The following is a 13,852-nucleotide window of genomic DNA, read 5'->3' as shown; positions in this document are numbered from 1 at the left end:
GCAGAGGGATTAAAGCTGGCATAAGGGCCGTGGGGGGTTTACGCAGCAATGCGGTTCCCCGACCGGGTTACAGAGAAACACACGAAGAAAACTTACATGTATTAACAACTACAGCTTAAATAAATCCAACATTTTTTATTCATTTTTTTTTAGTATCAACTGCGGTTTAAAAATTCCCATTTTGCATTTCCTTTTAAGTACTCAACATACTAAAGAATTAAACTGCAAAATACAAATTTTATGTGTTTTGTTATCATTTATTAATATAATTTAAATAAATACTTATTTAATACTTTAATGATGAAAAGCTTAAGCCTCCTTGATAGCACAATACCATATAAACGAATACATATGTATTTTATTAAGCATTAAATATATTTGAACTTTTTTATTAAAATGGTGAAAAAAACATAAAGTATAATAACGCCTTTAAAACAAATTTTCTAAATTTGCGTTTTTTGAGATTTTGATAAAGCATAACAGAAATATTGTTAGATATCACTTGATTACGGGCCCTAATGTTTTTTAATCAGCTACTCAATAATAATAATGGTCAAGATAATCATAACATGGGTATTTATTAAATAGCTACAATCCAACCTTGTAAGACGAAGATAGACATAACACGGGTATTTAATAAATAGTATTGGATTAAATAGCTATAATACAACCTTGTAAGTCGAAGATAGACATAACATGGGTATTTATTAAATAGCTACAATCCAACCTTGTAAGACGAAGATAGACATAACATGGGTATTTATTAAATAGGTATAATCCAACCTTGTAAGTCGAAGATAATCATAACACGGGTATTTATTAAATAGCTATAACCCAACCATTAATGAAAGTCGAAGATAGGCATAACAAGAATAAAAAATAGTTTTAAATATAATCCAACTCTATTTGCAGGCCAACGAAATTAAACACGTTTAATTTTTAACTCCTTTAGACATACATTTTATCGAATTGTTTTAGTAAAATTTTTATTAAAATTTATCCCATGGCAAAGATAGCAAAGAAAGAAAAAACTGTAAAATTAGGAGAAATAGAGAAAATAAAGGGATATTTAGAGGAGTTCGACTCAATTGTTGTAGTTGAGAATACCGACATACAGAACACCTGCCTTCAAAGTCTCAGATCATCAATTGAAGGCAAAGTAATTTTTGCTAAAAAGTCTCTGCTTCAAAGACACTATCCTTCTTTATGTTATGATAAAAGTTGTTTTTTTATTTTTACAAATAATTCAGAATTAGAAAAAATCAAAAGTTGTAATTTTTTAGGATTTTTGGAAGTGGGAGATGTAGTAAATGAAGACATCATTATTCCAAAAGGACATATAAAAAATCATAAATTACATTCATTTTTAAATCCCTTAGAACAAAAAGGTGCCAACACATATTTAATGTCAGATTTCACAGTTGCCAAAGCTAATGAACCAATAGATGAAAAAGCAGAAAAATTTTTGTTAATCAAAGGTGATAGATTGATTAAAAAACCAATAATTATTTTAGAAATAATAGAAGCAAAGAGTATTAAAACACTTTAAGAATAAATTTAATAAAATATTTAATTTTATTTATTGTTGATTATATAAAAACCAAACCCCATTTGTAGTACGTTTAAGTGATTGAAATTATGTGGCATAATTTTTTAACAAATTACATTTTAATTTTTCTTTTTTTTATTAAACGTGCTATGTAATACAGTCGAAGATAATCATAACAAGAGTATTATTAAATACTATTAGCTTAAATGATTATAATGCAACCAATACATATAAATAGATCTATAAGCCGACGGTAATCATAACAAGGGTATTATTAAATACTATTAGCTTAAATGATTATAATCCATCCAATACATATAAATAGATCTATAAGCCGACGGTAATCATAACAAGGGTATTTATTAAATAGCTATAATTCAACTCTATTTGCAAATAGAATTTTTCGGCTTAGGGGTAACTTTAACACAATTGTTTTCTTGTGATTAAACTTTTAAAAATACGAAAAGTTGGATATTTATTTTGTTGATATCTGAAGACCTATTAGACATTTAGGAGGCTTTAATTAATACTGCTGTGTTGTCTTCTTATAATATAATCACTAAATACCCCCAATGACTAAATACTTTAATAATGTAGTGCTTACCGTTACCCTTTATTAATATACTCCCCAAATACCCTAAATGACTAAATACTTTAATAATGTAGTGCTTACCGTTACCCTTTATTAATATACTCCCCAAATACCCTAAATGACTAAATACTTTAATAATGTAGTGCTTACCGTTATCCTCTATTAATATAATACCCAACTACCCTAAATGACTAAATACTTTAATAATGTAGTGCTTACCGTTATCCTACATTAATTTAATCACCAAATAGACTCAACGACTAAATACTGTAGTGCTTACGTTATCTTTAATGGCATAAGATAAATACTATTCCAACATATATTACACTTAAATAAATACACATTTTTCCCCAAACTCTTAATCGAAATAAGTAAAAATAAGATCCAATAGGGCTTACTAAACTTAGGAATATTGGCAATAAATCTGTGTTTTTTTATTTATTTGTAATTCCTATTCTTAGATTCAACAACAAGTAATTCTGATTGACAGGCAAAACTTGGTAAAAATTAAAAAAAATCTGGGGTAAACATATGGTACATGATTCCGGATATGTCAAAGCTTATTTACAAAAATGTAAAGAAAAGATAAACAGTACGGAAATATTAGCTTGCTTGGGTTCAGAAGCATGCGATCCAGATTCTTTTATATGCTCTATCGTACTTGGGATACATGAAAAAGCAATCCCAATAATTAATATGAGCAGAAAAGTTTTTGAATCTAAAGGGGATTTACAATATTTATGTAATTTATTCAATATTTCGATTGAGGATTTAATTTTTATTGAAAAGCCAAAAGGGTCTTTTTCATTAAATGCTAGAATCTCAGGAACTTTCTTTAAAGTAGGTGATGAAGAACATCAATTAGAAGGCAAAGTTATTAAAATGATTCTAGTAGATCATCACAGGCCAATTGAAGAATTGGCACACTTTGAAATTGACACCATCATTGATCATCATACTTTAGGTGAGGCAGCATTGCATGCCAAAAGAATTTATGTTGATACTGATGCAGGATCTTGTTGTACTTTACTTAGTAAATTCATAGGACACTCTTTAATTAAAAAAAAACATGCCAAAAGTGAAATTTATAAAGACAAAAATTTTTGTAAAGAAATTTCTAAGATGTTGCTTGTTCCAATCCTTTTAGACACTAATAGATTTAGAAAAGTGACATCTCATTTTGACAAAGGTGAATATAAAAAATTAAAAAAAATTGCAAAACTTAGAACAAGAGATATAAAGAAGATTGTAAAAAAGATTAAAAAAGTAAGGAGAAATGATAAGGATTTAGAAACAGATATTATTTTAATGAAAGATTACAAAGGATTTAAAAAAGATGGTCATATTTTTGGTTATGCAACAGTGAAATATCCATTTGAAAAGTGGGTTGATCGAGAGGCGGAAAAAGCCAAGGTGCCCAATGATAAAAAGGCGGGTTTAGTGCTTGAATCTCAGTTTAGTTTTTTTAGGCGTGAGGCCGGTTTAGATTTCTTATTGGTAAATTTGAAAATGGGACCAAGAAGATTTTTAGCTTGTGTGAATTGCCCATTTGAGAAGCAACTGGCTGCAGCTCAAAACTTTATTCCTGTGAACTACAAAGGGTTGCATTTCTATGAATTGCCTGTGGAAAAAACAAGAAAGATTCTTACACCAGTTATTAAAAAAATGTTAAAGAAATTAGAACTTGACGAAAAAAAGGATAATAAATATTTTGCCTAAAATGTATTAAATTTAACTGTACAAATATATTTTCGTTTTTAAAACAAAAACTCGTGAAAATATGATTAAAAGTGAAGATAACCATAAAATGAGTTTTGTACTATCCTCTATTATTATTTAAATAAATACCCTTAATGACTAAATAATTTAATGGTGAAGGGCTTACTGTTATCCTCCACTATTAAATCCCCAAATAGACTTAATGACCAAATAATTTAATGATCAAGAATTTACTGTTATCCTCGATTATTATTTAAATAAATACCCTTAATGACCAAATAATTTAATGATCAAGAATTTACTGTTATCTTCGATTATTATTTAAATAAATACCCTAATGATTAAATAATTTAATGATCAAGAGCTTACGCCATCTTTGATGGCACATGACAATGAGTTTTAATAAATAGCCGGAATCCAACTTTTAATAATAAGTGAAGAAGCTCTTATGTACAAAATTAAAGTGAAAATAAATCCATATGTATTGGCCTGAGGAGGATTAGTCGCAAAATTTTACAAGAAGTACAGGAGTGAAATTGGTATTCAACTTTAGATTTAAAATTGCATCTCATCACTTGTTCTTAAGAAGATTTTCGAAAGCTTTCTTTGGATGGGAGAGAACTTTTCGAAGAGGAAGATGGCAAAAAAGAAATAAGGGTAGCATAGACAAAAAACAGGCAAAGGCAGGGTGGAACTAACCCCTTAGATTCTCAACAATTAGCGGCAGTGCATTTTTCTTCATGTTAATAGAATTTAATGACATAGGGGTAACTTTTACATCCCCCCGCAAGGCTCCTGTGCCGTTTTAGACCACTGGTATTAAATTTATATCCGAGTGTATTCTTTTTTCAATCTTGTTATCTTTTTTTAACATAATAAGCGTCTTTTCCCGCTTTCATCAGGATCTTTCCTGTTTCTCCAAATCTTTGGTTTTCTTTGTGACTAGGCAATTCTTTAATTGCTACTGTTTGTCCACTTACAAACTTATCTCTGAACCTTTTCTTGAATCCTTTCGCATAAGGACCTCTCTTTTTATTTCTCATCTTCAGTTCTTCCCTGTCACATTCCCAAGCCTCTTCGGGGCTCATCTTAATTGCTGAGTGCAGGTTGCTGTTGTATCTAGCCACCGCTCTTCCTACCATTTCATCTAGTGACATACTGTTTTCTTCTTTCCTAAAAAATTCTCTTAATGTTCTGTTCAGTCTTTCTACTCTACCATTACTTTGATGGTTATCTATTGAAGTCACATGCATCTTAATATTTCTATCATTACATAACATTTCCATCATGTTGTTGTTAAACTCTTTTCCATGATCCATTATTAATTCTTCTGGGTTACCATATTTTCTAAACCAAGTTTTAAGGACATCAATTATGTCTCTTGCGGTTTTATTATTTAAGTTATTGGCCCACATAAATCTAGTGTAATAATCAATACCTACTAATATGTATTGTTCTTTATATTCCAATATATCAATTCCCACTTTTTCTAATTTCCTAGTAGTTTCAATAAATTCACTACCTCCTTTGATTTTTACTTTATTCCTAATGCAAGTCTCACAATTTGCTATCACATCCTTTATGTGCTCTTTCATCTTTACCCAACTGGTATATTGCTTTTTAATTGCATATTCTGTTACCTCTACACCTCTGTGCCCTGTTTCCTCATGTAACTCTTTTATTATTTTTTCTTGACTTTCTGTAGCTGGTTTTAATTCTTCATTCTCTTTATATATCCTTGATAAAGCATCTGCCTCATACATTTCATCTCCTGTCCTATAAATGACTTCAAAGTCATATCCCTGGATTCTTTCCATCCATCTCTGTATTCTTGCATTTCCAAAATCTTCTTTTGTCCTTATCCATTGAGCCGCTTTGTGATCAGTAATCACTGTAAATTTCCTTCCTGCTAGATACATATCTAATTTTTCAATAGCCCATATAATTGCATATACTTCTTTTTCGGTTATTCCCCAATTTACTTCAGAGTTTTTTAACTTTGTTGCTATAGGCTTAATAACTTGTTTTTCACCTGTATCGCTCCATTGATATAATATTGCGCCTAATCCTGTATTGCATGCGTCTGTTTCTAAGACAAATTCTTTTTCATAATTTGGATGGTATCTCTTAATTTCTTTATTGGCATCTTCTTGTAATTGCTCAAATGCTGCTGTATGTTTATCTTCCCAGTCTTTCATTGTCTTATCTACTTTTAGTAGTTCATATAATTCTGATGTTTTTTTTCCATAATCATCAATAAATCTTCTATGATAGTTTATTGCTCCAAGGAATCTTTGTAGTTCCTTTTTAGTGCTCGGCCTTTGGAATTGTAATATTTTTTCTTTCATATCATCTGGCATTAATACTGCATTGCCATCAATTGTCATCCCTAGCAATTTAACTTGCTTTTTCCTCAGCTGCATCTTATTCGGATTAATTTTCAGTTTAATTTTATTAAATTTATCCAATATTTCAAACAGTATTCTGTCATGTTCCTCTGCAGTTTTTGCGTATATCACTATATCGTCTAGATAAACTAGACATCCTTTATATAACCATTCTTGTAATTCCTTTTCCATAATTCTTTGAAAAATAGCCGGTGCGTTTTTGAATCCCATAGGCATCCTTTTCCACTCATACTTCTGATGATTTATTGTAAATGCTGTTTTGTGTGCATCACTCTCTTCCAATTTTATTTGGAAGTAGCCGTCTTTTAAGTCCAAAACTGTGAACCATTCATTTCCTTGCATGCTATCAATAATTTCTTCGATTTTTGGCAAGGCATAATCATCTGCTTCCGTGATATCGTTCAGAGCCATCAAATTTGTACAAAGTCTAATTGACTTATCTGGCTTAATCACTGGTTTAATTAAATTGTTCCATTCCGATTTTGATTTCGTTATATATTTTTTGCCAAGTAGTTGTTTAATTGTGTCGTTCACTTTATTCTCTAACCCTTTCTTGATATGGGTAGGTTTGGCTTTTACTATCTTATCTGGGGCGCTATTTATTTTACACTTTTCCCCTCCATACCCATCGTTTGGAATCTCCAAATCTGTAATTTCTGGGTATAACTCGCATATTAGCTCTTCATTTACTTGTCTAACGCGGTTGCCTCTTTTTTCTTTTCTTAAAGGCTCTTTCTTAGTATTATCTTCTTTAATTTTACTTTTATTAATATCTTTATTACAACTATTACTTTTATTGTTAACACATACTTTCTTATTAATTCTTTTTAACGCAAAATATTGATTACCTGAATTTATTCCTGGTTTATTACGACTGTCTACTTGAGGTCTTCCCGAGGCCTTTGATGTCCGGCTCCCAAACGATCGTGTTTTACCCACTATCCTGTCTGCCTTCATCGTCCTCATTAGCATTTCTTCTTGCGTGATACCTTCAGCCCACGCATCAATATTACTGAACTTATCCAAACATGTTCCGGCGATAATTGCCTGGATCATGTCAAGTTCCAGTCCTACTGCTACACCTTGGATTTTCTTCGTATACTCCTCAATTGATTCCCCATACGTTTGTCTCTGGGTTCTCAAAAGCCCCTTAATCTTAGCCAGCTTTTGTCGTTCCTCGTCTTGTGCTTGCTCTCTTCCTTCTTTGCGCAATCTTTCTGCTGTTTCTTCCATTTCAAGGTTACGCTTGGCAGCTTCTAGTTCCAGTTTTTCTAACTGTTCCCCTTTTCTTTTTTGCTTCTCCTCCTTTTCCACAATTTTCTTTAGCTCAGCTGTCAATTCTTCAAATGAAATTTTAAAATTTTTTTCTTCTAAATTCATAATCTCCAGCTGGAGATCCTCACTGACACTCATAAGGAGGAGGGCCTTCTTCTCTTCTTCACCCCCTTGAGGGTCTCTTATCTGTTTATTTACTTTATAAACCTCCAGGGCAAGCTTCCTGGGCGTCATCTTTCTTTGGGTATTCTCCACCATGTTAATAGAATTTAATGACATAGGGGTAACTTTTACACTTCAAAAAAATAGAGTTTATAAATGTTTAATTATTGCTGAAAAAATATTAATTAAATAACCCTTAATGTCTAATAAGTCTTCAGGTAACAACAATTAGCATTTATAGGCTTCGATTATTAAGAGCAAAGTCTCTTATTTTAAAAAAAGATGTATATTGTTGTTACCTAAGACTTATAAGGAATTACGGGGGATTTATTTAAAGTTGGTTATATATATTATACTTAAATAAATACTTATGTTTGGCACAAACTCTCACTAATTATAAAAAATGGATTTATTTTATTTAAGGTTTTTAATTGACTCTACATATTAATTTGTTTCTGAGTTCTGCTCGAAAATGTACTTTTACTATTCTAATTACTAATTATTAAACTTCTCTGCTTTTATAGTTCTCTTTGATACTAAAAAAAAGCACTCTAAAGTCTTTTTGTGAACCAGTAATTGGATGTATGCCTTGACCTTAAGAAGAATCCCCATTTTTTCTTTAAATCTTGCGAAGGGAGGGGGGAAGGACTCTTTCCTTATACCTTGCTTCTTAAGTATTTATTTAAATTAGAGGCAGCTTTTATACATCAAATAGGCTTACTCAGGATTCAAAAACGATCATATAACCTGTATGCCAAACAACTTTATACTTACCTCAGTCCCATTCAGGCTATAGCCTAATTTTACCACAAAGGCTTCGGTTCTTGATTCTTTCTTCGAAGTCTGTTTGACTTCTAGGATTTAGAGCTTCCCATTGAGCAAACACTCGTTGGGATTCACCATTTAAATTGAAAAGTTGTACGAGCCAACTAGGGTGTCAGCCAGGATTTACTTCAGACTTACCCTTGACCAACGTATCTGCACATTACCTTCGTCAAACTCCCTGAGGGCAATCGATCCTCACATTGTCTTTTGACAGCTAAGCTGGGTATTTTGGGCGTTTTAGTTACATATATTATAGAGGCCCATGTATATGTTTTATTGCGCGGAGGCCTGCCGGGTACTTCCTTATGCTAACATTTAAGATACTAATCTGGTGGTTAGTAACGCGAATTTCTCGGTTACTGTGAGGAAAGTTCTTGAAGCTCTTTTAGTACCAACATCGTGGTTTTGGGTAGAGTCGTAAGTTTGTGTTAGGTTTTACCCTCTGGGACTCGAACCTGCTACCTTTCAGAGCCAGTGAAGTTTTAACCACTGAGCCACCACGGCTCTTTATATCTTTCGAAATTTCATAACCTTCACCCCTAGGTCATCACATATGGTTTAAAGTTTACTTTGTATCAAACGTTAGATATATATTATACTTTAATAAATACCCATGCTTACCTTTTTTTAACTTAACATAATCAAGAGCAGATTTTTATTTAAGTATCTATTCACCTAAAGCTGTTTTAATTACTGGTAAAAGACATGCTAATATTTCTTGAAATAATAGATATAATTAAAACTATTTAATCCGGCGTTTAAAAGGGTTTAATATATGCTGGCAAAATATTAAGAGTAAGAGTTTGAGGTAAACATGGGTATTTATCTAAGTATAATATATATATCCAACTAAATATATTAATTTTTTAGTTTTTTATTTGCACAAATAAATATATTTACTTGGATAAACAGAGAGATGTATATGTAGTGCAAACAACTTCTAGAAAATTTTTAATTTGATAAAAGCAATCGGTCAACTATTTATTTTTACATTTCCGTATAAAAAAAGCTGTTATGTGTAAAAAAATAATATAATTTATTAAAGAGTGGGTATGTTTATTAACCATCGTTTAATAACATATTAGTGTGAAGCAGAAACTATCCTGATGGGCAAAATGATCTTTTGGTTACAGCCAAGTGGCCCTTTACGGGCTTTTTATCATCGAATTTCACCAATTATTTGAACATAAATAATATTTTGAAGAGCAACCTCATTTCTATTAATTTTTTTAGGGTTTAAAACCAAACTTTTCCGTTTAGTGTGCTTTAAAGTTGTTAGATTGCTTATAGTTGTGGTTTTTACAAGGAATTATTTGCATGTGTTTTATTCTTTAAAAAAAGAACAGTTATTTGAAGAAAAAAATTATTGTGTTTTGTTTTTTTTCAAAAATGATACATAACACCTCAATATCAAGTGATAATTTTCATTAAAAAAAGTCGTTAAAAAATTCATGAATTAACATTTATTATTATAATTATACAAAATTCAACCCCCTTCGTTTATTACATTTTGTATGTCTAAAACATTCAATTGAAGGGCTTAACTATAGAGACTCGTGTGGTTCCCTTTTGATTTTCAAGTTTTCAGGGGGATAATAAGAAGTTTGGGGAACGTTTTGGTACCCTAGAGCGTCTTGAAATAATGAATCATTGTAGGGGCTGTTGTTTTCCATAAATTCTTGCGGCCCATTATCTCTAGGAGCTGTATATTCCTCTTTTATTCCACTATAAGGATGTGATGGAACAACATATGCTAAGAAATCATACATAGAGGATGTCTTAATAGCAAAGCCAATATCACTAGTCTGAAGAATTTTTCTCTTACCATCCTCTGTGCACATCCAAGAACGAACCGTTAGTTCTTGTACAAAAATTTCTGCTACAATAGAAAACAATGCAGGAACTTCTGCAGCTACCATTTTCACGTCCTCTTCTACTTTCATAAGTCTTTTTATACGGGCAAGGGGTAGTTTGCAATTCTTTGGATGAAATCTACTTTGTTGAATGTTATTTAATGCATTTCTCCAGAATTGTGAAATTTTTTTAGAGTATCTAGAAGCTTCTTGACGCATACAATTTACGGCAAAACAAATTTTAAAATTAAAAAATGAAACGAGTTTCAGAATTTAAAACAAAATAGAATATGAGAGCACTAAGATTTATATTGGAGAGTCGTTAATAGTAATGATTATTGATGAAAACATTATATTTTTAATGTACAGGTGTTTTACATTTCTGATTTAGTACGATTTTAAAACCGTTATAAAATGAAACAAAACAATAATAGTGCTTTAATATACCGCAAGTTTTTTTTCTAACACATTTTAGATAATATAAATTATTAATTAGAACGGCAATAAAATTAAAGAAGCAATTAATAAAGAGGGGCCGTTTAATAATAATTTCTGTAGTCTGAAGACCTATTGGGCATTAAGAATTATTTTTTAAATACCATTTCAACAATTATATTGAGATATTAGTAAATTATTGGGAAAGGATAATATTTAATTGATCAAAATTGAAGTAGACACGGAAGATGTGCATAAAAAATACAGAATAATTGCCTCTGTTTATTTTACCTACCAATTTTTTGTAAAAATGCAGCGTATTTAAGCAATTGAGCTTAAAAGTTTACAATTTGATAAATAAATAGTTTTTTTAAGATTTAATTTAAAATTTTTAAACAAAATTGGGCCAATTCTTAAAAAACCATAAAAATATCTACAAGGGCAAAAATCTATTTGTCACTATTATGAAGCCAACTTTTTATTGATAATAGACTTAACCAAACAATTAATTTCAATTGTTAGACAGTAACTGCTTAAATCAAGGAGTTTTTAATAGAAAATATCTAACTTTATTTTTTAAGAAAAGTGGGAGTATATTCCTTATAGATCTAGTAAAATACATCAATTAATGCTTAAATAAGACTGTATAAAAGCATTTAAATATAATTCTTGCCATTTCTGGAATAATTTCACTAATTAAATCGGCACAATTACTTTACTTTAAATCTAAGCGAGTATAATTTTTTATTGAAATACACAAAAAACACTAGGTAAATCGGAAGGCAACATCTCAAAAACTGCGCTTATGGTAAAATCTCTTTTTTGGAGATAACTTATAATTATCTATTTATACATTTACCTGTTTGTAAGAAAATGTTTTACAAATATAATGGCAGTTCTGCATATTTTAATCTCTTTTTAATAATGTTTTATAACATAATTTTTAAAACAATTTTTTTATTAGAAAACAATCTAATAATTGTTCTATGCCTCTGTAATATTAAATAAAATCTATTTAAGTTTTTAAATATTGCTTTACTTCATAATTTTAATACTTTTTGTCAAAAGATACTACCCAATAAAAGATCTGTGCCTCCCCATATTAAATAGAAGCTCTGTGCTTGGTTGAATCTATTTTTTACTTTCCCGCCTTTTTTAATTTTTTACACAATTCGTGAATCCTCATATGTTATAGAAGCTCTGTGCTTGGTTGAATCTATTTTTTACTTTCCCGCCTTTTTTAATTTTTTACACAATTCGTGAATCCTCATATGTTAAGAAGAAATAAGGCATTAAAATGTTTTTCAGAGTGCACAAAAATATACGGAAGGGATGCGGAATGTGAAAAAATAAGATCATTTCTAAAGTCTACAGAATCTATTCTTCATATAACTGGAAGTCCGGGAACCGGGAAAACAGCCACTGTAAATTGGGCACTTGCCCCTGGCTCTTTTATTTATTTTAATTATTATAATGAAAGTAAAATAGACCTAAGGAGAGTTAAAGAGGGTATTGTAGTTATTGATGAGTTTGACAAATTTTCGAAGAGAAAAAATCTGAATGCCTGAAAACCATAAATTTCATTAGGATGTCAAAAAAGAAATTAATAACAATAAGCAATAATTTGAAAATGGGTAATATTCGTTTTAAGCCTTACAGTAGCCAAGAAATAGAAAAGATTTTAAATGAGAAGATGTTAAGTGAAATTGGTGTTAACATTATGGATCAAAAATGTATTGAATTTTTATCTAAAAAATTTCAAAAAACTGGTGATTTACGTTTACTTTTTAAAAGTATAATCACCGCTATTACACATAATAAACGAGTTTCGTTTAAAATATAATCAAATACAAGTTTCTGGTGATAAACAAAAAACAGAAAATGAATTTTTAGTTGAAATATGTGATTTTATTACAATAGAAAGTAAAACAGAAAAAAGTATTCATCATGAAATAATTTCTAGAACAAAAAAAGACATTTTATGTTTTACAGCTTCTTTCAAGAATTATTTGAGAGAATGTGAAGATTTGTCGATTATGCCACTGTCTAAAACAGATTTTAAAACAATTATTGAGATGTCCTAATAAAAATGTAGGCTTTAAAAGTTGAATTTAATTTCTTAAAAAGTATAAAAGCAAACTGTTAAAGGAATGCATTTTAAAATAAAATGGGAAAAAATAATTTAATTAGGCTTATAGAACAAGAAATATTGTTAATTAGAGCTTTTTTGAAGGCTGATATTATATATTTTGTTGTTCTCTAAAGACCTATCTACTGGGTTATTTAATAATACTATTTCAATATATTTTAATCAAAAAAATACCCCCAAGGATACAAGTGTTCCATTCTATGCTATCTATTGCAATTAAACATTTACTTATGAATACAGGTGTTCGATCTTATGCTATCTATTGGAATTAAACATTTACTTATGAATGCAAGTGTTCGATCTTATGCTATCTATTGGAATTAAACATTTACTTATGAATACAGGTGTTCGATCTTATGCTATCTATTGGAATTAAACATTTACTTATGAATGCAAGTGTTCAAAAAACAGGATCTTTTGAAAAAAATTACATTTTTTGCCTTTTAAATAAATGGTTAGAACAATAATGTAGTTTTTGTTAAGTTTTAAGCAGATTTTATTAAATCACTGAGTTTATAAAGTATGAATATTTTAAAAAAAATTTTAAGGTAGCTTTTTACATATTTTACTTTAATATTAGAGTCAAATATGTAAAACTAAAATAGTGGCTTGTATACAAATAAACAATATCCTACTTAGAAACATTTTAGAATGTGGTGTTGAGGCTTTTCTAACTAAAAAAACAGGGGGAAGTATTCACACAATGTCTATTAAATTTGTATTAATATATAACATCATTTATAAAAGTCGAAGATAATCATAACAAGGGGTTTATTTATTAGTATTAATTAAATGTCTATAATACAGCTATAAAAGTTTATTATTTATAGTACTTTTTTCTATTCTTCTCATCACCTTCTTTATTTAATGCCAAAACATTTTTTA

General features: G+C 29.8%; 1 protein-coding gene across 1 annotated transcript; it reads left to right on the top strand.

Annotated features, from left to right (window-relative positions):
- Nucleotides 1-3,023: 3,023 nt before the first annotated feature.
- Nucleotides 3,024-3,860, top strand: LOC143921875 (uncharacterized). The gene is made up of 2 exons (XM_077445194.1): nt 3,024-3,174; nt 3,289-3,860. The coding sequence occupies exons 1-2, from the start codon at nt 3,024-3,026 to the stop codon at nt 3,858-3,860; spliced, it is 723 nt and encodes a 240-aa protein (XP_077301320.1).
- Nucleotides 3,861-13,852: the final 9,992 nt, after the last annotated feature.

This window comes from Arctopsyche grandis, unplaced genomic scaffold, assembly GCF_051622035.1.
Source record: "Arctopsyche grandis isolate Sample6627 unplaced genomic scaffold, ASM5162203v2 HiC_scaffold_17, whole genome shotgun sequence".
In the NCBI taxonomy this organism is placed as follows: Eukaryota; Metazoa; Arthropoda; class Insecta; order Trichoptera; family Hydropsychidae; genus Arctopsyche; species Arctopsyche grandis.
This window is presented reverse-complemented; position numbering and strand designations above follow the sequence as displayed.

Coding starts and splice junctions, on each gene's coding strand:
- LOC143921875 (XM_077445194.1), top strand. CDS start 3,024: ATGATTCTAGTAGATCATCACAGGCCAATTGAAGAATTGGCACACTTT. Junction 3,175..3,288: donor ATCTTGTTGTACTTTACTTA/GTAAATTCATAG, acceptor CAATCCTTTTAG/ACACTAATAGATTTAGAAAA.